Consider the following 25,700-nt stretch of genomic DNA (forward strand, 5'->3'; position numbering starts at 1 on the left):
GAGATCTGGGCACAGAGAGTAGGTTGGTGTTATAGGAGGGGAATATGCAGATCGGGTCATAATAGTCTGCAACCTAAAGGTGTGGGCAGAAAAAGAATACACAAATAAGCGCAGGGAGAAAAACAGCAAATAATGTGTACAGCAATATCAGAAACTAGAGAGAGGGAAAAAAAGGGAGAGGAATAGACTCTAAGCAAAAAATATTCTTTTTCCTTTTAGTCTGTTAGCCCTTTTAAGGCAGAAACTGAACCTTGGTCTACCTGGGTTCTCTCTCCTGCAGCATCTAGACAGAGAACAGAGACCAAACTGCAAGAATGGAGCAGCCTCTAGTGCTCTTGTCCACCAAAGGAGTGCATTTTAAGTGAAGATGAAATAGAGGAAACAAAGTTTGGTTAGGTTACACACAGCTGTACTGGTTATTTCCTCTGGGCTTGCTAGGAAAATTCAAGGAATTTTTGTGGAAAGAGCTTGGGACACTGGGGTGTAAAGAAGGACCAGGGAAGAGCTGAGACCATTTTTGACAACAAGGACATATTTTCTCCAGGAAGCATTCCCTGACTAATCTCTCCTCTCCCCACTCTCTTCTCCCTGCCTTCTGCCTCACCCAGACACTTAAATCCATACTCCTTAAGCACTTTGATATCCTCCCCGCTATCCTCTCAGCACTTAGGGACATATCCTCAAACTCTATTGCCTCCTCTACCTGTAATTGATTTTAATGTTTGTTTCCGACACTTGATTGTAAACTCCTTGGTGGTAGGGATGTCTTTATTCTCAGTCTCTTTCATAGGTTCCTCCTCTACCTCCCTCCCTCTAACTGAGAGAGTTCCTCAAGGCTCATTTCTGGGTCCCCTTCAATTTTCTATCTACGCTCACTTCCTTGAAGAACTCATTCACTCCCAGGGCTTCATCTACCAACTCTAAGTGGCTGATTCCCAAGTCTACTTCTCCAGTCATTCATTCAATCATATTTAATCATAAATATGTTGTTATAACATATAATATATATGTTATATATATAATATATATATATGTTATATATATAATATATATATATATATATGTTACATATAACATATAATATGTTAAGTGCTTACTGTGTGCAGAACACTGTACTAAGCCCAGTCCTGACCTCTGTCTGCAATTTCACATTTCCCCCTATCTTCAGGGCATCTCTATTCTATACATCCCACGAACGCCTCATATTTAACTTGTCCAAAACTGAACTCCTCATCTTTTCTAGACTGCGAGTTCGTTATGAACATGGAACGTGTCTGTTAATTCCGTTGAACCATACTTTCCCACTGAGTACAGTGCACTGCACTTAGTAAGTACTCAATAAATACCAGTCACTGATTTATTGATTGCCTCTCAAACCCTTTCTTTTCATCATTGTAGATGACAGCACTTTCCTCCTTTTCTCACAAGCCTGTATCCTTGGCATTATCCCTGACCCATCGCTTTCATTCAACCCACATATTCAGTCATTCAGTCAGTTTTATTTATTGAGCGCTTACTGTGTGCAGAGCAGTGTACTAAGTGCTTGGGAGAGTACGATACTACAATAATCAGACACATTCCCTGCTCTCAAAGCACAGTCTGGAAGTGGGGAGATAGACATTAATATAAATAAATCAATTATAGCTATGGACTGTGGGGCTATGGACTGTGCTGTGGGGCTGGGAGGAGGGAAGAACAAGGGAGCAAATCAGAAATTACATGTTCTTTTCCAGATAGTTACGCTGAAATAACATTTTAAATTCAAAGAAGCTTCCACTCAAGAAGCCAACTCGAGAGCTGAGTGACCTGGACTTTCATGGTGCGGCTACAGGGGAGACATGTGAGACATGAGACATGTGGAAAAGAAAATAAAGTCTTGAGGCTGCCCATCGTGACGATTTGGTGGGAGGGCCCAGGCCAAAACACAAAATATCAAATCAGGCCAAGGTCAGGATTCCTGAGGGTGGGACTGATGCGACTCGTCTCTGCAGAGCCCTCCGGGATGGTATTGAGATGGTTCTTGCCTTGTGCAGATTTCAGTCGCCAGAAAAACTTTCCTCTGGAGAAATTATTTCCAAGCATCATGGCCTAGTGTTTGGAGCCCCAGCCTTGGAGTCAGAGGGACATAATAATAATAATAGTTGTAATGATGGTATTTGTTCTAATTCTGACTCTGCCACTTGTCTGCTGGGTGACTTTGGGAGAATCACTTCACTGCTCTGAACCTCAGTTTCCTCATCTGTAAAATGGGGATTAAAACTGTGAGCCCCATGCGGGACAGGGACTGTGTTTGACTTGATAGCTTGTATCTACCCCAGAGCTAAGTACAGTGCCTGGCACATAGGAAGCACTTGACAAATGCCATTAAAAAAATGTGCTCTGTCTATGCAAACCCGTACAGCTCAGGTGAGCTGTCTCTGCAGAAGTTGGCAAAATTATTAGAACTGAATGCTTCCTTTTTCTCTCTCCTTGTTCTGCTGAAAAGATGTTTACCTACACTGTGATGTGAGTCTCCCCCGCTTTTTCAAAGCACTGCAATAGCCTCGAGATGAATAACAGAAGTAGTAAGTGCCGCTTCTATAAAGGGCCCAAGGTCTCAGGAGTGTTATGAGATGGTGAGAGGGCGGACACGGTCCACCCATTTAGGTGAAGTTGACCACAGGCTAACTTTCACTGCCCAAGGGAGGTGAGGGCAAGAGACCAACGATCCCGAACTGACCTAGGAAGGTGCAGAGAGTGAAATGACTTGAAAGAGGAGGGGGTCGCCTTGGGGAGAGATTTTTCATGGCCCCCAAGGGGCAGTGAGCCAGAGAAGCAGTGTGGCTCAGTGGAAAGAGCCCCCGGACTTGGGAGTCAGAGGTCATGGGTTCGAATCCCGACTCTGTCACTTGTCAGCTGGGTGACTGTGGGCAAGTCACTTCACTTCTCTGGGCCTCAGTTCCCTCATCTGTCAAATGGGGGTGAAGCCAGTGAGCCTCACATGGGACAACCCGATGACCCTGTATCTCCCCCAGCGCTTAGAACAGTGCTCTGCACACAGTAAGCGCTTAACAAATACCAACATTATTAACTTTTCTGTGTCTCAGTTCCCTTATCTGTCAAATGGGGATGAAGCCTGTGAGCCTCACGTGGGACAACCTCATTCCCCTGGATCTCCCCCAGCGCTTAGAACTGTGCTCTGCACATAGTAAGCGCTTAACAAATACCAACATTATTATTATTACTTTTCTTTCTTGGCTCCCACGGGGCAGCGAGGCTGCTTGCAAGTGCTAAAAGCAGATGCACACAGGCCCAAAGTGGAAGGGAAGCAGAGGGGAGGAGGAGGAGGAGGAGGAGAAAGGGGAGGGCCAAGGGGAGGGGCCCCGGCCTTTGCCTGTGTGTATTTTGGGGGCGGTTTTCGGGGGTCGTTGGGGTTCGGGTCCTCGGCCCCCCTCGGCCTGGAGAGACACACCCAGACAGAGACAGAGAGAGACAGAGAGACCCTCCCCCAGACCCCCTCATGTCCCTGCTGAGCCGAGGGCCCGGGCTGTGGGCCCGGCTGGTCCGGTCCGTGACCCCTGGGGTGACCTCGGGGCTGACCCCTGGGGTGACCCCTGGGTCGGGGAGGTGGGGGGGTCGGGGTGGGCCCGGGGTGGGGGCGGGGCGCGGGGCGGGGTCGCGGGCCGGGCCGGCCTCCCCCGCCCTGGCCATGGCGGCCAAAGTGGACCTGACCACCTCCACCGACTGGAAGGGGGCGAAATGTAAGTGTCACCGGACCCCCCGGACCCCCGGACCCCCCACCCCACAACTGTCCTTACTCCCTGCCCTCACCCACCCACTGGAAGGGGGTGAAATTTAAGGGTCAGACACCCCTGGGACCCCCCCCCCAACTGTCCTCACCCCCGTCCACACCCACCCACTGGAAGAGGGTGAAATGTAAGGGTCAGCCACCCCTGGGACCCCCCCCTCCAACTGTCCTCACCCCCTGTCCACACCCACCCACTGGAAGAGGGTGAAATGTAAGGGTCAGCCACCCCTGGGACCCCCCTTCCAACTGTCCTCACCCCCTGCCCACTTCCACCCACTGGAAAGGGGTGAAATGTAAGGGTCAGCCACCCCTGGGACCCCCCTCCAACTGTCCTCACCCCCTGCCCACACCCCCCGGCCACCTCCACCCACTGGAAGGGGGCGAAATGTAAGTGTTGGGACCACTCCCACCCCTCACTCTCCTTGGGACCGCCCCCCGAACTGCCCTCACCCCCTGCCCACACCCCCCGGCCACTTCCACCCACTGGAAGGGGGTGAAATGTAAGGGTTAGGGAGCACTCCCACCCCCCCCACTGTCTCTGGGACCCCCCCCAACTGCCCTCACCCCCTCTCAACACCCCCTGGCCACCTCCACCCATAGAAAGGGGGCAAAATGTAAGGGTCATTGACCCCCCGGACCTCCTCTCCAACTGCCCTCACCCCCTGCCAAAACCCCCCAGCCACCTCCACCCACGGGAAGGGGGCAAAATGCAAGTGTCAGGGACCCCCACTCCCTACCCCCTCCTCTCCGGGACTTCTGGTACCCTCTCTCCAACTGCCCTCACCCACTCCTGATACTCCCTGGCCACCTCCACCCACTGAAAGGGGGCAAAATGTAAGTGTAAGCGACCCCAGGGACCGCCCACCCCAAACTTCCCTCACCCCCTGCCAACACCCCCTGCCACCTCCACCCACTGGAAGGAGGCAAAATGTAAGTGTCAGGGACCCCCATTGCTCCCCCTCCCTAACAGGTACCCCTGGAACCCCCCTCCAGCTTCCCCTCACCCCCTGCCAACACCCCCCAGAGTGGGGCTCCCCACTCGGGACCCCCCGTGCCACACTCCCCCTCACCGCTCCTCCTCATAATAATAATAAGGATGGGATTTGTTAAGCATTTACTGTACTAAGTGCTGGGGTAGATACAAGTTTAGCAGGTCCCACATGTGGCTAAGTAGGAGATCCCAGTCTAAGGAGGGGGAACAGGGATTGAAACCCCACCTTGGCAATTAATCAGTGGTATTTGTTGAGCACTTACTAGGTGGAGAGCCCTTTCTGAGCACTTGGAAGGGTATAGTACAACAGAGTTTGTAGACATGTTCTCGGCCCATAACAAGTTTATAATCTAGAGGGAAAGACCGACATTAAAATGAATAAGAAATTTATCATAAATAATTTAAAGATATATACACAAATACGGTGGGACTTGCAGATGAGGGAACTGAGGCACAGAAAAGTTAAGCCCAAGGTCAGACAGCAGGTAAGTGGCGGAGGCAGGATTAGAATCCAGGTCCACTAGACTACGCTGCTTCTCTTCCCCCACCCGTTGTTGTTTATGGTATTTAAATGCTTACTATGTGCCAGACACTATATTAAGCATTGGCATAGATACAAACTTCCCCGATCCTGTCCACCCTCTCTGCTGCCCTTGCTAAGGGCCGCCCTAGCGGGTCAGTGACATTGTGTTGGGACTTGAAGATTGATTTCTATTTTCCCCTTCGGCACTTAGAAAAGTGCTTGGCATGTAGTAAGCGCTTAACAAATACCATCATTATTATTATTACCATCAGACACTCAAGAAGCAGGGATCCATTCAGCTCCCAGAAAGACATCCTCAGGGTGAGGATGTGAGATTCCTTCTCGCGTATTCCAGAAGGGAATAATCTGGCATTAAAAAGTTCCTGATAAATTCCCTCTCTCCATCTTCCCCCCTACACATGCGCACACACCCTGTGAACTGTAGATCCACGACCTTACAGTATGTTGTAGTTCATTCATCGTATTTATTGAGCACTTAATGTGTGATAGATGCCTGGGAGAGTAAAATATAACAAAGCTAGTAGACACGTTCCTGGCTCACAAGGAAATTTACTTTAGTGTCTGTAGATTATTCATGCAATCATTCAATCATATTAATTGAGCGTTTACTTCATTCAGTCGTATTTGAGCGCTTACTAGGTGCAGAGCACTGTACTAAGCGCTTGGAAAATATGATTCAGTGGTAAAAAGCGACCATCCCTGTCCACTCCAGGTTTAGAAGATTATCAGATTATAAAATCTTGAGGGCAGCGTTCATGTCTACTGACTTTATTGTGATTAGTCCAGTCCTCGGCACAAAGAAAGCGCTCAATAAATACTACTTATTGACTGATCTCTAGAGCTTTATCTGGGTATTGCCGAAAAGTGGTAGGGCTGTACGAGGCCTGGTGAACCTAAACGCAGCACAGCGCTCTACCAGTCGGTGGTATTTATTGAGCACTTCCTGTGTGCAGTAAGTGCTAAGCGTTTGAGAAAGTACAATACAATAGAGTTGGTAGACATGTTCCCTGCCCACAAGACACATACAGTTTACAGGGAGGCGTTCAAAGAGATTACAGGAAAGGAGTCTAGACTATAAGGAGAGTTACATATGAGCTGGATGCTGGGCTGAATATCAAAGTGCTTAAGGGGAACATAACCAAGTGCTTAGTCGATGTGGAGTGGAAGGCCGAGAGGGGAAATGAAGACTTAGTCAGGGAAGGCCCTTTGGAGGAGGTGATGATGATGATAAAAATGGTTCCTGTGAAGTGCTTACTATGTGCCAAGCATTGTTCTAAGTGCCGGGATAGATACAAGGTAGTCGGGTTGAGCCATATGGGGCTCACTCTCATCCCCATTTTACAGTTGGGTTAACTGAGGCCCAGAAAGGTGAAGTGATTTGCCCAAGGTCCCACAGTAGACGTGTGACAGAGCTGGGATTGGAAGCCAGGTCTTTCCGACGCCCAGGCCCAAGATGTGGTTTATAGGCGGGTTTTAAGGTGGGGAGAAGGATGGTCTCCCTTAGCTTTGGGCAAGTCCCTTAATGTCTCTGTGCCTCAGTTACCTCATCTGTAAAATGGGGATTAAAACTGTGAGCCCCACATGGGACAGCTTGATCACCTTGTCGTTTCCCCCCCCCCAGTGCTTAGAACAGTGCTTGGCACATAGTAAACACTTAACAAATACCATCATTATTTTTTATGCAAAGGGGAGGGCAGATAGGGGAAATAAAGGTTTAGTCAGGGAAGGCCTCTTGGAGGAGATGTGATTTTAGGAGGGCTTTGAAGGTGGAGAGAGGGGTGGTTTCCCTTAGTGAGAAGCAGCGGTAGGATAGAGCAAGGACCTGGGTTCTAATCCCAGCTCTGCCACTTGTCAGGTGTGAGACCTTGGGCAAGTCACTTCACTGGGCCTGAGTTACCTCATCCGTCAAACGGTGATTAAGACCGTGAGTCCCATGTAGGACATGGACAGTTTCCATCGCTTAGTCCAGTGTCTGGCACATGGTGAGTGCTTAACAAACACCATTAAAAAGCCGGGCATTTATGAAGGGGCCCCAGCCCCAAGAAGACAGGGCACCATTCAGCGCTTACTACAGTGTCTGGCATATTGTAAGCACTTAACAAATGCCATAAAAAAAATTTAAATCAGGGAACTGACCTTTTGCTCACCTTGAGCTGTGCTCCACAACTTGGTCGCCACAAACTTGGCTGAAAGGGCAGCCTGTCTTTATTGCTCAGCTGCTGCTGTCCTTCAACCCCAGGCAGCTGAGAGACATCTGTTCCTGGTGGGGATTTTTTCTGCTCCTTTAGCTTTGAGCAGCCCAGGGTTTTAGAAGTAGGAGGAGTGTGGGGTTGGGGGCATGGATGCAATGTGTTCTGCTGCTTAGGGAGATCCTTTTTTTATGCTATTTGTTAAACCCTTACTCTGTATTGTACTTTTTTTTTAAGGTAAATAAGCACTTACTATGTGCCAGGCACTGTTCTAAGCCCTAGGGTACATCCAAGCTAATCAGGCTGGACACTGTCCCTTTCTCACATGAGGCCCGTTTTACAGTTGAGGGAACGGAGGCACTTAGAATAATAATAATAATAATGATGTTCGTATTTGTTAAGCACTTACTATGTGCCGAGCAGTGTTCTAAGCGCTGGTGTAGATACAGAGTAATCAGGTTGTCCCACATGGGGCTTACAGTCTTAATCCCCATTTTACAGATGAGGTAATTGAGGCACAGAGAAGTTAAGTGACTTGCCCACAGTCACACAGCTGACAAATGACAGAGCTGAGATTCAAACCCATGACCTCTGACTCCCAAGCCCAGGCTCTTTCCAACGAGTCACGATTTATGCTCAACATCCAGCCTCCCTCAACTTCCTCTTAGGCCACTAAGCACCAAAGTCCCAGCCCTCAAAGAGCTTACAGTTTAGTGAGGGAAACAAACAAAATTACAGATAGGAGGAAAAACTGATATGTGGATGAGGAACTGCTTAAATAGTAAATGAGAAGCAGCGTGGCTCAGAGGGGGAGAACCCGAGCTTGGGAATCAGAGGTTATGGGTTCAAATCCTGGCTCTGCCGCTTGGCAGCTGTATGACTTTGGGCAAGTCACTTAACTTCTCTGTGCCTCAGTTCCCCCATCTGTAAAATGGGGATTAGGACGGTGAGCCCCACGTGGGACAACCTGATCACCTTGTATCCTCCCCAGTGCTTAAAACAGTGCTTTGCACATAGTAAGTGCATAACGAATGCCATTATTATCATTAGTAATAGACTTTGCAAGACTCTATGGACAGAGGTGCTATGGGTGGTTGTGATGTGGGCTTATAACCAGTTTAAAAAATGTTTAGCATCGTCAAACTGAGCAGAAGTAGCCAGAGGAAAAGAAATATTAAACACTGTGTTGTTTGTATGGTTTCTGTTATTTCTAGTTGTACCATCTTTTTGCTATTACATAATAAATCCCTGTACAGGCGGAGTGCTTTACAGGGTTATTTGAAGACCGGTCACATTTTGGAAGGTGGTTACCATGCTTTCTAAATCTTGAAGAAAAAATGACACTTACTGTGTTAGTTTGAAGGAGGAAAAGTGAACATGAATGTCTGTGTGAGTGACTGGCCTACCTTTGCAAAGGCAGAAGTTTAAAACTCTCCCCCTCTATTATAAGCTCATCGTGGGCAGGGAATGTGTCTGTTTATTGTTAAATTGTACTCTCCCAAGTGCTTAGTACGCAGTAAGCACTCAATAAATACATTTGAAGGAATAAATAACACCAACCCTGCCTGGAGAGCACAGTTGGTTTAATTTGTATCATCTCGTTCATTGGCATAAACAAATCAGTCCAAAGGTCTGTCTCTGTCTGCTGTTTTCAGCTGGAGATTTCTGCCCAGTGCATCTGGCGATTCTATCTCCATTCCTGCCGACCCCTGTCTACCCAATAGGAAAAATGGAAACTAAATTCAGGAAGCAATTACTGAGGTTAGGCCAGTCCCTGAACTGCTCCCCAAATTCCCCCCACAACAAGGAGACTCACTCGGAATCCAGATCCCATGAAAAGGGCAAGTTCTAATTGTTAAGTTATTTGTTAAGCGCTTATTACGTACCAAGCACTGTATTCATTCATTCATTCAATAGTATTTATTGAGCGCTTACTAGGTGCAGAGCACTGTACTAAGCGCTTGGAATGAACAAGTCGGCAACAGATAGAGACGGTCCCTGCCGTTTGACGGGCTTACGGTCTAATCGGGGGAGACGGACAGACGAGAACGATGGCGATAAATAGAGTCAAAGGGAAGAACGTCTCGTAAAAACAATGGTGACTAAATAGAATCGAGGCGATGTACATTTCATTAACAAAATAAATAGGGTGACGGAAATATATACAGTTGAGCGGACGAGTACAGTGCTGAGGGGAGGGGAAGGGAGAGGGGGAGGAGCAGAGGGAAAGGGGGAAAAGAGGGTTTAGCTGCGGAGAGGTGAAGGGGGGTGGCAGAGGGAGTAGAGGGAGAAGAGGAGCTCAGTCTGGGAAGGCCTCTTGGAGGAGGTGAGTTTTAAGTAGGGTTCTGAAGAGGGAAAGAGAATCAGTTTGGCGGAGGTGAGGAGGGAGGGCGTTCCGGGACCGCGGGAGGACGTGGCCCGGGGGTCGACGGCGGGATAGGCGAGACCGAGGGACGGCGAGGAGGTGGGCGGCGGAGGAGCGGAGCGTGCGGGGTGGGCGGTAGAAAGAGAGAAGGGAGGAGAGGTAGGAAGGGGCGAGGTGATGGAGAGCCTCGAAGCCTAGAGTGAGGAGTTTTTGTTTGGAGCGGAGGTCGATAGGCAACCGCCGGAGTTGTTTAAGAAGGGGAGTGACAGGCCCAGATCGTTTCTGCAGGAAGATGAGCCGGGCAGCGGAGTGACTAAGCCCTGAAGGGATTCTGGGGGCCTGAAGGTTCATCACTCCAAATATAATAAGAATAATAATTATGGTATTTGTTAGGCATTTACTATGTGCTGAACACTGTTCTAAGCGCTGGGGTAGATATGGGGTAATCAGATTGTCCCACGTGGGGCTCACATTTTTTAACCCCCATTTTTGCAGATGAGGTAACTGTGGTGCAGAGAGGTTAAGTGACTTGCCCAAGGTCACACAGCAGACAAGTGGTGGAGCCGGGATTGGCATCTGACATGTGACAGACACTGCTAAGGAACCCTCTAGACTCTAAGCTCGTTGGGGGCAGGGAACGTATCTGGTTATTGTTATGTTGTACTCTCCCAAGCGTTTAACTCAGCGCTCTGCACACAGTCGGTGCTCTGTAAATATGATTGAATGAATGAATGAATGAGTGAATGAATGAATGAACCGCATAATCAGAGCAGATCCAGGCTCTGTTCCACTCAGGGTTCACTGTCTTAAAAGCCAGCTACCTAATTACTGTTATATAGATGAGGAAAAGTTATAATTGTGGTATTTAAGTGCTGAGGTAGATACAAGATAGGTCAGACGCAGTCCCTGTGCCGCACGGGGCTACCATCTACATAGGAGGGAGAACAGTTATTTAATCCCTATTTTACAGATGAGGCAACTGAAGCCAGGAGAAGCGAAGTAACTTGCCCCAAGGTCACCCAGTAGTCAAATGGTGGAACTGGGATTAAAACCCAGGTTCCTCGGCTCCCAGGCCCGTGTTTTTTCCACTGGCCATGGCTTTTGGTATTTCTTTCAGCGCTTATTATATGCCAAGTACTGTACGTTGTGGGCAGGGAATATGTCTACCAACTGTTGTTATATTGTACTCATCCAGGCACTTCGAACAGTGTACGATTGATTGATTACTAAACTCTGTGGTAGTTACAACCCAACCCCATCCCACATGGGGCTCACGGTCTTAATCCCTACTTTGAGACTGTGAGCAACGTGGGACAGGGACTGTGTCCAACCCAATTTGCTTGTTTCCACCCCAGTGCTTAGTACAGAGCCTGGTACACAGTAGTGCATAACAAATACCAATATTATTATTATTGTCCACTAGTCTATGCTGCTTCTCAAAGGACTAGTTCCTCCTTTGGTTATTCTCTACGCTCAAAGGCATCTGGGTTACCTCAGTCTACCCCCAGTATGCCAGAAGCCCAGGACTCTGCTCTTGACACACCTATCGATGAGTCCATTCTCTCACACATTCTGTGATGTTTTGACTTAACTTTTCGAATAGGATGCAGAATTCATTCATTGATTCAATTGTATTTATTGAGCGTTTACTCTATGCAGAGCACTGTAGTAAGCATTTGGAAAGTACAGTTTTGGCAACAGAGACAATCCCTATCCAACAACGGGCTCACAGTCTAGAAGGGGGAGACAGACAATAAAACAAGTAGACAGGCAAAAACAGACAGTCCATCCCCCTGCACCCAGGACACCAGATGGTATTTAGTCCTGGGGGGCTTCTGTTTCCATAAATTCTCAGAAAGGCCACCTATGTTGAATGATGGCAGAGTAAGTGTAGGGAGAGAGGAAAGGACCCAAGACCCCAGGGGATTGTCTGCTCTGTTTTTCCTGTCACATATGCCCTTTAAGGTTTAGCGAACAGAGGGAATGGCGGTTGGAAGTTGATCAATTCTTTAAGCTCCACGGGGAAAGAAGGATGGAAGTTGATCAATGCTTCAAGCCATGGAGGGCGGGCGGACGGAAGTCGATCGATTCTTTTGCCACTTCATCCAAGCAAGTTACCAGACAGTGCAGGAGCCATGATCACCACCGTTGTTCATGATGGACTTCCTGTTGAGGTGATTCTTGGCCTCCCTGGTTAATAATAATAATGAGAAGAATGGTACTTGTTAAGCGCCTACTATGTGCCAAGCACTGTTCTAACTGCTGGAGTAGATGCAAGCTAATCAGGTTGGACCACAGTCCCTGTCCCACATGGAACTCATAGTCTAAATCGGAGGGACTAGGATTTAATCCCCATTTTACAGATGAGGAAACCGAGGCCCAGAGAAGTGACTTGTCTAAGGTCACCCAGCAGACAAGTGGCGGAGCCGGGATTAGAACGCTGGTCCTTCTGATGCCCCGGCTCTAGGAAGAAATGTGAGGTTGCAGAGAAGGAGGGAGGTCAGATGAAGCTAGGGTCTAGATTTGGGGCTCTCAGCACATAAATGGCAGGTACAGCCTTGGGAGCGGAGGAGTTAAAAATAAACGTCTCAAACGGAAACAAGCCAGGTGGATCATGGGGGGCTGGGCTGGAGGGGGGCCAAGGGGAGCATGGTGGGGGAGAAACGACTGTGCTAAATAACAAAGAATATTTTAAAAAAGAAATGGAATCCGTGGCTGAGGGCAGCATCGTGGGTAGATGGGGTGGGGGCAAATTTGGGGAGCATCGGAGAGATCGAAAATAATAAATTATGGTATTTTTTTAAGCACTTACTATGTGCCAGGCACTGTACTAAGGGCTGGGAAGCAAATCTGGTTGGACACAGTCCCCTGTCCCTCATGGGGCTCACAGTCTTAATCCCCATTTTACAGATGAGCTAAGTGAGGCCCAGAGAAGAAAAGTGACTTGCCCACGGTTACACAGCAGATGTGGTGGAGCTGAGATTAGAACCCAGCTCCTCTGACTCCCAGGCCCATGTTGGGGACTGGGGAGGGCGGAGGGATGAGAGGAACAGAGAGTGATTTACTTAGCTGTCAAATTCGTGAACATGGAAAGATGGGCAGAATTTATCCGGCCCTGATTCTGCCCAGCGATCAGGACCCAGAAATGGCTGGGGTCAAGAGCTCTGTCTGGGCCTGACGGGCCAGCTGTTTTCCACAGGAATCAGCATGGCCTTATGGATAGAGCACAGGCCTGGGAGTCAGAGGACCTGGATTCTAAAACTGGCTCTGCCGATTGTTCATTGTGAGACCTCAGATAAGTTACTTAACTTCTCTGTGCCTCAGTTTCCTCAACTCTAAAATGGGGATTAAATCCTACTCCCTCCTATTTAGACTGTGAGTCCCATGTGGAACAGGAATTATGTCTACCCCGATAAGCTTCTATCTACCTTTGAAGCGGAGTGGCCTGGTAGATAGAGCACGGGCCTGGGAGTCAGAAAGACCTGGGTTCTAATCCCGACTGTGCCGCTGCTGTGTGACCTTGGGCAGGTCACTTCTCTGCCCCAGTCACCTCATCTGTAAAATGGAGAGTAAGACTGTGAGCCCAGTGTAGAAGAGGGCCTCTATCCAACCTGACAACGTGATACGTACCCCAGTGTTTACTACGGTGTCTGGCACATTGTAAGAGCTTAACAAATGCCATAAAAAAGACTGTGCTTGACACATTCATTCATTCATTCAATAGCATTTACTGAGCGCTTACTATGTGCAGAGCACTTTACTAAGTGCCTAGAATGTACAATTAGGCAACAGATATGGACAATCCCTGCCCAGTGACGGGCTCATAGTCTAAACGGGGGAGACAGACAGTAAAGCAAAACAGAACAAAACAAGACAACATCATCAAGATAAATAGAATCAAGGGGATATACACCTCATTAACAAAAATAAATAGGGTAATAAATAATATATACAAATGAGAATAATATATACAAATGAGCACAGTGTTGAGGGGAAGGGGAGGGAGACTAGCGGGAAAGGAAGGGCTCAGTCTGGGAAGGCCTCCTGGAGGAGGTGAGCTCTCAGTAGGGCTTTGAAGAGGGGAAGAGAGTTTGGCGGACATGAGGAGGGAGGGCATTGCAGGACAGCGGTAGGATGTGGGCCAGGGGTCCACGGTGGGACAGGCGTGAATGGGGGACAGTGAGGAGGTGAGCAGCAGAAGAGTGGAGTGTAGGGGTTGGGAAGTAGAGAGAAGGGAGGTAAGGTAGGAGGAGGCCAGGTGATGGAGAGCTTTGAAGCCAAGAGTGAGGAGTTTTTGTTTCGTGTGAAGGTTGATAGGCATCCACTGGAGGTTTTTGAGGAGGGGAGTGACATGCCCAGAGCGTTTCTGTAGGAAGATGATCTGGGCAGCGGAATGAAGAATAGACTGGAGCGGGGAACGACAGAAGGAAGGGAGATCTGAAAGTAGGCTGACCCAATAATCCAGTCGGGATATTATGAGAGCTTGTACCAGTACGATAGCCGTTTGGATGGAGAGGAAGGGGCGGATCTTGGCGATATTGTAAAGGTGAGACCGGCAGGCGTCGGTGACGGATTGGATGTGTGGGGTGAATGAGAGAACCGAGTCGAGGATGACACCGAGGTTGCAGGCCTGTGAGACGGAAAGGATGGTCGTGCCGTCCACGGTGACGGGAAGTCAGGGAGAGGACAGGGTTTGGGAGGGAAGATGAGGAGCTCAGTTTTGGACATGTTGAGTTTTAGGTGGCAGGCAGACATCCAGGTGGAGACGTCCTGGAGGCAGGAGGAGATAAGAGACTGGAGGGAGGGGGAGAGAACAGGGGAGGAGATGGAGATTTGGGTGTCATCTGCGTAGAGATGATAGTTGAAGCCATGGGAGGGAATGAGTTCACCGAGGGAGTGAGTATAGATGGAGAACAGAAGAGGGCCAAGAACTGACCCTTGAAGAACCCCTACAGTTAGCGCCTAACTGTGACACATAGTAAGTGCCTAACAAGTACTTTAAAAAAAAAAAAGAGAAAAAAAGGAGTAAAGTGCTGCTTCCTCTCTGAGCAGTGACCTGAAAGTGCAGGAAGGCACTTTTAAAAACAGATCATTTAATGTTAGCTGGTGTTTTATGGTTCTGGCTGAATGCATTCCCTTCTGGCTATTGAACTCTTGTCTGAGCAGCTGGGGCGGGGAATCGGTGAAGTCTTTTCTAAGGTCACGTTGGCCTATTAAGATTCACGGCCAACATCCTTTAACTACATCTGTTTCCTTGCACAGCAAAATGCCCTATTTGCTCCCCAAACTAAAAATGTATTTTTAATGTCCTCCACACTTCCCACCCACCACCAAATCAATCAATCAATCAATAAAACTCCTACTTCAAGTACGCTTCTGGCCTCGTGGCCATTTCTCATAGGAAGTTAAAGAAATATGTGAAAGGTGCCTTCATCTTTATCAGCTAGCTTGGGTTTAGCAGCGTGGCCCTGTGGCTAGAGCAAGGGCCTGGGAGTCAGAAGGACCTGGGTTCTAATTCCGGCTCCGTCACTTGTCTGCTGGGTGACCTTGGGCAAATCACTTCACTTCTCTGGGCCTCGGTTCCCTCATCTGGCCAATGGGGATTAAGCCTGTGAGCCCCTCACGGGACAGGGATGGTGTCCAATTCAGTTACCTCCTATCTATCCCAGTGCTTAGTACAGTGCACGGCATGTAGTAAGAGCTTAACAAATGCCATAATAATAATAATAATTATTATTATCTGAGACTTGTGGGGGTCTCTAGACTGTCAGCCCGTTGGGGGCAGGAATTGTCTCTATTGCTGAATTGTCATTTCCAAACTATTAGTATAGCACTCTGCACATGGTAAGCGCTCAATAAAGACCACGGATGGATCGATTAAAGATAAAAGGCTATCCTCTGCTGACAGATGAATATAAAAATGAGGGGGAATCTTACTATGCCAAATAGGGAGTTCCTCAGAGTCAGGGGACGTACAGCTAAGGATTATTCAGTAATGGAGTGGTCTTCATTATGGAAGACAGAGAAGCGCGCGAGTTAAGGGACGGACCGCTAAAGAATCTTCGATAATGAAGCAGTCTTCCTCTTTCCTCTTCATTATGGAAGGCAGAGAAGTGTGAGACGGTGCCGGGGGCTCGGATCCAAACTAGACTCTTCATTAGCGCTTCCCGAGAGGATTTTCAAGGCGCCATTATTGCAATCCTCATGCAACCCAAATGTCTGCCTAATCTTCACGAAGGCTGTGGAATTGTTCTTTCTCTTTATAAGTGGGATGTTGTCTCTGGCCTTCCCATCAGCTGGTTTGGAGGGGAGGGTGGAGGTTTTGCTGAAGGACTCTTCTCTTGTAACTCACCACCAATCCATCAGTGTCGTATTTATTGAGCGCTTACTATGTGCAGAGCACCGCTTCGGACAATATAATACAACAGAATTAACAGAATAACTGTAAAGGTTTTACAGTCTAAAGAGGGAAGACAGACATTAATACGAATAAATAAGTAATTGCCCCTTCTAATATAGTAGCATACATAATATGCATTATATTAATATATAATCATATATAATACAAATAATATATAATAATATAATATATAATAATATAATATTGTGGGTATTTGATAAGCGCTTACTATGTGCCAGGCACTGAGCTGAGCACTGGGGTAGATACAAGGTCATTGGGATGGACACGGTAGCAGTCCCTGTCCCACATGGGGCTCACAATCTTAATCTCCATTTTTTCAGATCAGATAACTGAGGCACAGAGAAGTGAAGCGATTTGCCCAAGGTCACACAGCGGAGAAGTGGCGGAGCCAGGATTAGAACCCAGGTCCTTCTGACTCCCAGACCCCTGTTTTATCCACTAGGCCACACCCTTGACCTTCGTCTGTGCAGTCAATCAGTGGTATTTATTGAGCACTTACTGTGTGCAGAGCACCCTCCTAAGCCCTTGGGAGAGTACAATGCAACAGTGTGGCATGGAGCAGCATGGCGTAGTGGATAGAGCGCAGGCCTGGGAATCAGGAGGTCATGGGTTCTAATCCCGGCTCTGCCACTTGTCTGCTGTGTGACCTTGGACAGGCCACTTCACTTCTCTCTGCCTCAGTTACCTCACCTGTAAAATGGGGATTGAGATTGCGAGCACTGTGCGGGATAGGGACTGTGTCCAGCTCGATTTACTTGTATCCACCCCATTGCTTAGTACAGTGCCTGGCACATAGTAAGCACTTAATAAATACCATTATTATTATTATTATTATTATTAATTTAGACCTATAAGTGGTAGGAGTGAGCTGGATTACCTGGAAAGCCCATGTTCAAAGACAGCGAAGTTGGGGAAAATTAGCAGATCTGTTTCTCGATACATAAATAGGAAAGCCTGGTGGAAATAATAATAATGATGGTACTTGTAAAGCACTTACCGTGTGCCAAGCACTGTTCTAAGCGCTGGGGTAGATGCACGTCAATCAGGTTGGACTCAGTCCCTGTCCCAAATGGGGCTCACACTCTTAATCCTCATTTTACAGATGAGGTAACTGAGGCCCCGAGAAGTGAGGTGACTTACCCAAGGTCACACAGCAGCCGTGTGGCAGGGCCAGGATTAGAACCCAGGTCCTTCTGACTTCCAGACTTGTGCTCTATCCACTAAGCCATATTGCTTCTCCAGAACGGGGGCCTGGGTTCTAATCCTGGCCCTGCAAATTGCTAGCTATGTGACCCTGGGCAAGTCACTTCACTTCTCTGGGCCTCAGTTACCTCATCTGTAAAATGGGGATTCAATACCTGTTCTCCTTCCCACTTAAGACTATGGGCCTCAAGCGGGACAGGGGCTGTATCTGACTTAATTGACTTGTACCTTCCCCAGGGCTTAGAACAGTATTTGACACATAGTAAGCGCATAACAGGTACTATCCAACAAACAAACAAAATGAACTGGATCCCTAGTTGCGGAGAGGGAGAGGGTGAGGCAGGGGTTAAGATAGCAGCATGGCTTAGTGGAAAGAGCCCAGGCTTGGGAGTCAGAGGTCTTGGGTTCTAATCCTGGCTCCGCCACTTGTCAGCTGTGTGACTTTGGGCAAGCAACTTAACTTCTCTGTGCTTCAGTTACCTCGTCCGGAAAATGGGGATAAAGACTGTGGGCCTCACAGGGGACAACCCGATGACCTTGTATCTGCCCCAGCACTTAGAACAGTGCTTGGCATTTAGTAAGAGCTTAACAAATGCCATCATCATCATGACTGGAAACAGACCCCAGGAGTTCCAATTCCTATAACTGTTCAAGGTCTTAGCTTGGAGCCGAACAGCACGACTGACCTCGTGGGAAAATTAATCTTCTCTTCCTCACCCTCCTTCCCCCCAGCAACTAGTGTGGAGTAGCAGACAGAGCCAGAAGGGCCTGGGTTCTGATTCCGGCTCCGCCACTTCTCTGCTGTGTGACCTTGGGCGAGTCACCTCGCCTCTCTGGGCCTCAGTTACCTCATCTGTAAAATGGGGATTAAAAGTGTGAGCCCCAGGTGGGACAACCTGATTACCTTGTATGTACCCCAGTGTTTACCAGTGCATGGCACATAGTAAGCGCTTAAACACCATCATTATTATTATTCCTATGCCCTAGTTTCCCAGGAAGAAGGTCAGGAAGAAAGATATTTATGTTTTAAAGCTCTTGGGCAGAAATGGCATAGTAGGAGAGCAGGATTGTGAATCAATCAATTGTGTTTATCGAGCGCTTCCTAGGTGCAGAGCACTGTATTCAGTGCTTGGGAGAGGCTAAATTAATAGAGTTGGTAGATACATTCCCTGCCCAAATCGAGCTTAAAGTGTAGAGGGGGAGACAGACATTGACTTGAAGGCATACATTACGGAGACGTAACGATGGGATCGGGAAATCCCCCTCACGGTAGCGATGGCTGGCGGGTCTGTCCCTTCGAAACTCCCAATATGGAATCCTTTCTGCCCGCCCCCCGGCAGCTTTCCTGAAGGGCCTGAGTGACAAGCAGCGAGAGGAGCACTACTTCTGCCGAGACTTCGTCAGACTGAAGAAAATCCCCACCTGGAAAGAGACCGCAAAAGGTAAGGCCTTTTTGCCCCATGAAAATCCACTCAGGAAACATCATTAGTGGTATTTATTCATTTTTTAAAAAATGGCATTTGTTAAGCGCTTACTGCAGCATGGCGTAGCGGATAGAACACGGGCCCAGGAATCAGAAGGTCATGTGTTCTAATCCCGGCTCTGCCACTTGTCTGCTTTGTGGCCTTGGGGAAGTCACTTCACTTCTCTGGGCCTCAGTTACCTCATCTGTCAAATGGGAATTGAGACTATGAGCCCAAACGGGACAGGGACGGTGTCCAACCCGATTTACGTGTATTCACCCCAGAGTTTAGTGCAGTGCTTGGCACATAGTAAACATTTAACAAAGTACCATTATTATTATTATTATTATTCTTATGCCCTGATTACAAGGCAATCAGGATTCATTCATTCAATCATATTTATTGAGTGCTTTCTGTGTGCAGAGCACTGTACTAAGCGCTTAGCACTGTATTAAGCGCTTATCAGAATGGACACAGTCCACGTCTCACCTGGAGCTCACAGTCTTAATCCTCATTTTACAGATGAGGTAACTGAGGCCCACAGAAATGAAGTGATTTACCCAGAGGTCACACAGCAGACAAGAGGTGGAGCCAACAAATGGAAGCAACACGGCCTAGTGGCAAGAGCCCGGGCTTAGGAGTCAGAGGACTTGGGTTCTAATCCCGGCTCTACCACTTGTCCGCTGTGTGACCTCGGGCAAGTCACTTCACTTCTCTGTGCTTCAGTCACCTCATCTGTAAAATGAGGATTAAGACTGTGAGCTCCAGGTGGGACAAGGACTGTGTCCAACCTTATTGTCTTGTATCTACCCCAGCGCTTAGTACAGGGCCAGGCACATAGTATGAGGATTAAGACTGTGAGCGTAGAACAGTGCTGGGGAGATACAAGGTAATCAGGTTGGGCACATTTGGGGAAGCAGCGTGGCTCAGTGGAAAGAGCCCAGGCTTGGGAGTCAGAGGTCATGGGTTTGAATCCCGGCTCTGCCACTTGGCAGCTGTGTGACTGTGGGCAAGTCACTTCACTTCTCTGGGCCTCAATTCCCTCATCTGTAAAATGGGGATTGACTGTGAGCCATACGTGGGACAACCTGATTAGCCTGTATCACCCCAGCGCTTAGAACAGTGCTCTGCACATAGTAAGCGCTTAACAAATACCAACATTATTATTATTAACAGATACCGTTATCATTATTAGTAATAATAATCGAGCACTTATTATTACTGAACTTATTATTACTCCCCTGCCCCGTATTGAGCACTCGGGATAGTAGAGTACAACTGAGTCCACAGAGGAGGGGAGCGAGCGGTATCCTCAGCGTCCAGAGGGTCTCCAGGCGGGACCGGGCCGAGCGTAACCCCCGAGTCGGGGGGCTCAGGGAGCGGGAAGCCGGGACGGGTGGGTGGCAGCGGGGAGGAGGGGAGCCGGCGGGGTGACGACCGGCCTCCCCGTGCGTGTTCCAGGGGTGCAGGCCAAGGTGGAAGAGCCCAAGTACAAGAAGGACAAACAACTGAATGAGAAAATCTCTCTCCTTCGAGGTGACATCACCAAGCTGGAGGTGGACGCCATCGTCAATGCAGGTCAGAGCCAGGCTGCTCCCCGAGGGAGCCGGGGCCTCCTCGGTCCCCCCGGCCCGCGCCGGTTCGCCCCAGACTGACCCGGTGGGGCCAAGGGGCGGCGAAGGAGGGCGAGGGGCCGAAGCGGCTGCCGGCGCCGGACCAGAGTCAGCCCAGGCCCCGTGCGGGCCGTCAGCCGGGAGCGCTCCGCTTCCCTCGGAATCTTGACCTGCCGGGTCAGGGGAGTAAAACCCGAGCCGCTCTTGAGCGTCTGGAGCGCGTTAGCCTGAGGGGAAAGGGAAATGAGAAGCGCACAGAGTTGGCGGGTCCCTGCCAGGAATGCAGGATGCTGGGTCGAAGCTTCAGGAGTCGGGGAGGCCGCTGGGAGCCCAAGAGGCTTCTCGGGGGGCGCCTCTCCTTCCCTTTGGTTTGATTCCTCTCTGTTCCTCCCCCTCCACCCGCCGCTCTCTCTCCACCTTAATCTCCAGAGCCTTATTGAAGGCCCAGCTCCTCCAAGAGGCCTTCCCTGACCAACCCCACTCTCATCTGCGTCGCCGCGACTTGCTCGCTTTATCCGTTCCCCCGTTTCAGCCCCGCAGCACTTACGGACGTAGCTGTCATTTATTTCTTTCTATTAATGTCTGTCTCCCTCCACTAGACTGTAAGTTTGTTGTGGGCAGGGAATGTGTGTGTTTATTGTTGTATTGCACTCTCCCAAGCTCTTAATATGATGCTCTGCGCACGGTAAACGCTCAGTAAATACAACTGACCGACTGAAGAGACGGCGGAGGAACGGGGCAATATGAGATTCGGCAGTTTCTGGTAGTCTGGGTAATGGGAGACGGCTCCTTCCTGCAAAAACCCGATTGCTGGCTCTGCCCATGATTCCGTTGAGAAGGAAGGGAGTCAAATGTTCCTTGACTCCAGCGGGAGGGAGGGAAAGGATGGAATTTAGTGCTTGGGTAAGCGTCTGGAGCGTCTGGCCGGTACGGTGATGCTGACGAATCTTTCTCCCTCCCCTTGCCTAGAAGTTGCCGTGAGGACGAGGGTACCGAGAGTTTTAGAGGGACGAATGTTAGGCTGCTGGGAATCAATCATTGGTATTTATTGAGCTCTGACTATGTGCAGAGCACTGTAAAGCGCCTGGGAGAGGACGATACCACTTGTCAGCTGTGTGACCTTGGGCAAATCACTTCACCTCTCTGGTCCTCCGTTACCTCATCTATAAAATGGAGATGGAGATTGTAAGCCCCAACGGAACAGGGACTGTAGTCAATATGATTTGCTCGTATCCATCCCAGCGTTTAGTACAGGGCCTGGCACGTAGTAAGCGCTTAACAAATACCGTGGTTATTATTATTAAAACACAGTTAGCAAACACGTTCCCTGCCCATGATGAGCCTACAGTCTAGTGGGAGATTACTGGTTGATTCGGGCAGCGTGGCTTAGTGGCAAGAACACTGGCTTGGGAGGCAGAGGTCCTGGGTTCTAATCCCGGCTCCGCCACCTGGCAGCTGTGTGACTTTGGGCAAGTCACTTCACTTCTCTGGGCCTCAGTTACCTCATCTGTAAAATGGGGATGAAGACCATGAAGCCCCACGTGGGACAGCCTGATTACTTTGTATCTACCCCAGTACTTAGAACAGTGCTTGGCACATTATAAGGGTTTAACAGATACCATCCTTATTATTATTAGGTGGGGAGTGGGCTTTAGGGTTCCTTTTCCACAGCATTTCCCAATAGGCTGGAGGGTGGGGGAGAGGAAAGGGCAGAGGAAATACTAATTTTCCCCTCACTGACCTGAGGAGGTAGCATGGACCCCGAAGAGTCAATCAGTGATTCAATCATCAGTAATTATTGAGTGCTAACTGTGTGCAGAGAAGCAGCATGGCTCAGTGGAAAGAGCTTGGGCTTGGGAGCCAGAGGTCATGGGTTCGAATGCCGGCTCTGCCACTTGTCAGCTGTGTGCTTGTGGACATCACTTCCCTCACTGGGCCTCAGTTACCTCATCTGTAAAATGGGGATTAAGACTGTGAGCCTCACATGGGACAACCTGATGACCCTGTATCTATCCCAGCGCTTAGAACAGTGCTTGGCATATAGTAAGCACTTAACAAATACTAACATTATTATTACTGCTGTACTGAGTGCTTGGTAGATCTTGGGGTATAAGGCAAGTTTGACCCTGTCCCTGGCCCAGATATTCTTGAGTGGAGCATGGAGTCTTTTTCTTTCTTTCTTTCTTTCTTTCTTTCTTTCTTTCTTTCTTTCTTTCTTTCTTTCTTTCTTTCTTTCTTTCTTTCTTTCTTTCTTTCTTTCTTTCTTTCTTTCGTATTTATTGAGCACTTACTGTGTGCAGAGCACTGTAATAAATGCTTGGGAAAGTACAGTGAAGCAATACCAAGTGACATTCCCTGCCCACACCGAGCTCACAGTCTAGAGTGGGGGAGACAGACATAGCTCCTTGACGGCAGGGTTTGTGGCTATTTATTGGACACTGTGTGCAGAGCAATGTCCTAAGTGCTTGGGAGAGTACAATATAGTAATTATTATTACGGTAGTCGTTAAGCACTTACTATGTGCCAAACTCTGTTGTAAGTGCTGGGGTAGATACAAGTTAATCGAGTTGGACACAGTCCCTGTCCCCCAAGGGGCTTGCACTCTTTAATCCCCATTTTACAGATGAGGCAACAGAAGCCCAAAGAAGTTAAGTGACCTGCCCAGGATCCACAGAAGACATATGGAAGCACCGGAATTAGAACCCAGGTCCTTCTGACTCCCTGGCCTGTGCTCTATCTTCTATATCCATGCTGCTTCTTTAACAGAGCTGATGGATATGTTCCCTGACCACGATGAGCTTACAGTCTAATAATAATAATAATAATCATGGTACGCTTTAAGTGGTTACTCTGTGCCAAACACTGTACTAAACACTAGGGCACATGTAAGATCATGAGATCCCATATGGAGCTCACACTGGAAACAGGAGAGAGAAATGTAACTTCTCTATTGCATTGTGCTCTCCACACGCTCAGGAGAGTGCTCTGCACACAGTGAGGGTTCAATAAATGTATTACTATTAGACTGTAAGCTCGTTGTGGTCAAGGAACACTTCTATAGCTCTGTTATATTGTACTCTCCCAAAACCTCCTTAGAACAGTGCTCTGCACACAGTAAGAGCTCAGTAAATACGATTGATTATTACCCGAGCACTTAGTTCAGCGGTGCTTGGCCATCATAAACACCTAAGAAACGATGTTATTTATTTTTTAATGGCTCTTGTTAAAGCGCTTACTATGTGCCAGCCACTGTACTAAGTGCTGGAGTAGATGGAAGATAATCAGCCCCACATGAGACTCGCAGTCTAAGGAGAAGGGAGGACAGTTATTGAGTCCCCATTTTGCAGAGGCGGGAACTGGGACATTGTGATAATAGTAATAAAAATAATAATAAATAGTAATGATGTAACTCAAGATGAGGTTGGAGAGCCAACTCTTGAGGGGGAAACGGGTGCGGAGAGAAAGGGAAAGTAGGAGGGAGAACAGTTATTGAATCCCCATTTTGCAGAAGAGGAACTGAGACGTAGTAATAATAATAAATAATAATGCTGTAACTCAAGTTGAGTTTTGGAGAGCAGACTCTCGGGGGAAAGCAGGTGTGGAGAGAAAGGGAAAGCCGATCTGGTGACTTGGTGGAGGGGAGGGCCTTAAATTCAAATTCAACTCCGATAAACTTAATCACTCAATCAAGGGTTTTTATCGAGCGCTTACTGTGTGCGGAGCACCGTTCCAGAGAGGAGTCTCTTTAACTTCTCTTGATTGGGATGCAGCCCCTGCTCGTTGGGGTTTTGGTCGGTGACCCAGTGGAGAGTTACCAGCTCTTTTTGGCTCAGGGGAAAGAGCCCGGGCTTGGGAGCCAGAGGTCATGGGTTTGAATCCCGGCTCTGCCACTTGGCAGCTGTCTGACTGTGGGCAAGTCACTTCACTTCTCTGGGCCTCAGTTCCCTCATCTGTAAAATGGGGATTAACTGTGAGCCCCACATGGGACAACCTGATGACCCTGTTTCTCCCCCAGCGCTTAGAACTCTGCACATAGTAAGCGCTTAACACATACCAACATTATTATTATTATTATTATTATTAAGCTCCTGTCCCTTCATGCCCCACCTCATGCCCCTCTGGGGTCCCCAGCCCTCCTCTCCCCACCCCCTTCTTCTTCTTATTACTATGGTATTTGTTAGGTGCTTATTATATGCCAAGCACTGTTCTAAGCGCTGAGGTAGATATAGGGTTGACCTAGGAGGGGCTGACAGGCTTAATTCCCATAATAATAACAATAATGTTGGTATTTGTTTAAGCGCTTACTATGTGCAGAGCACTGTTCTAAGCGCTGGGGTAGATACAGGGTAATCAGGTTGTCCCACGTGAGGCTCACAGTCTTCATCCCCATTTTACAGATGAGGTCACTGAGGCACAGAGAAGTGAAGCGACTTGCCCCCAGTCACCCAGCTGACAAGTGGCAGAGCCAGGATACGAACCCATGACCTCTGACTCCCAAGCCCCAGCTCTTTCCACTGAGCCACGCTGCTTCCTCCCATTTCACAGAGGAGGTAACTGAGGCACAGAGGAGTGAAGTGGCTTGCCCACGTTCACACAGCAGACAGCAGGCCTCCTCCCCATCCCCTTTGTCTGGTGGCTCGGTGCAGAGCTCCACTGCATTCGGGTCTTTTTCTTGCTGAGCTGCAAATGGGAAAGAAAGGGAAGAAAAAGGCGGGGGTGGCGTCTTATCAGCTAATTTTCAGGGCGGGTTGGAAGCCGACCTCAACCCCGGGCAACTCAGAGAAAGTGCCAGAAACCTGTCGAGGGGCCGGGGGAGAAGGCGGGGGTGGAGAGGGCTGGGAGATGGAGAATTAGAAAGAGGCTGTATTTTCTAAAGTCGTGGAGAAGTGATTAATTGCACTTCTTAAGTGTCCTGTGACTAGCCAAACCCTTCCGAATGTGGCGTCTTTTGTTAGCTACCTCATGGAAGTTGGATGTCGCTCTTTAGCTCTCTCCCTTTTAGGCAGCTTAATTCAGTGCCCGATCTCCATTTCATTATATTGCTTGAGTGTGTGTGTGTGTGTGTGTGTGTGTGTGTATTTATGTGTGTGTGTTTTTGTGTCTGGTGTAACCATAGGCCAGGGA

The 25,700-nt window shown here is 48.6% G+C and overlaps 1 protein-coding gene across 1 annotated transcript in view; it reads left to right on the plus strand.

The window, feature by feature from the left end:
- Positions 1–3,634: 3,634 nt before the first annotated feature.
- Positions 3,635–25,700, plus strand: part of MACROD1 (mono-ADP ribosylhydrolase 1) — a gene marked incomplete at its 5' end in the record, with an annotated part of 291,267 nt that continues 269,201 nt past the window's right edge. The window contains 3 exons of the mRNA XM_029059976.2: positions 3,635–3,740; positions 18,841–18,942; positions 20,425–20,541. Coding sequence (XP_028915809.1) covers positions 3,635–3,740; positions 18,841–18,942; positions 20,425–20,541 — 325 coding nt within the window. The remainder of the gene's footprint in view (positions 3,741–18,840; positions 18,943–20,424; positions 20,542–25,700) is intronic.

The sequence above is a fragment of the Ornithorhynchus anatinus genome, chromosome 3 (assembly GCF_004115215.2).
Source record: "Ornithorhynchus anatinus isolate Pmale09 chromosome 3, mOrnAna1.pri.v4, whole genome shotgun sequence".
Classification (NCBI taxonomy): Eukaryota; Metazoa; Chordata; class Mammalia; order Monotremata; family Ornithorhynchidae; genus Ornithorhynchus; species Ornithorhynchus anatinus.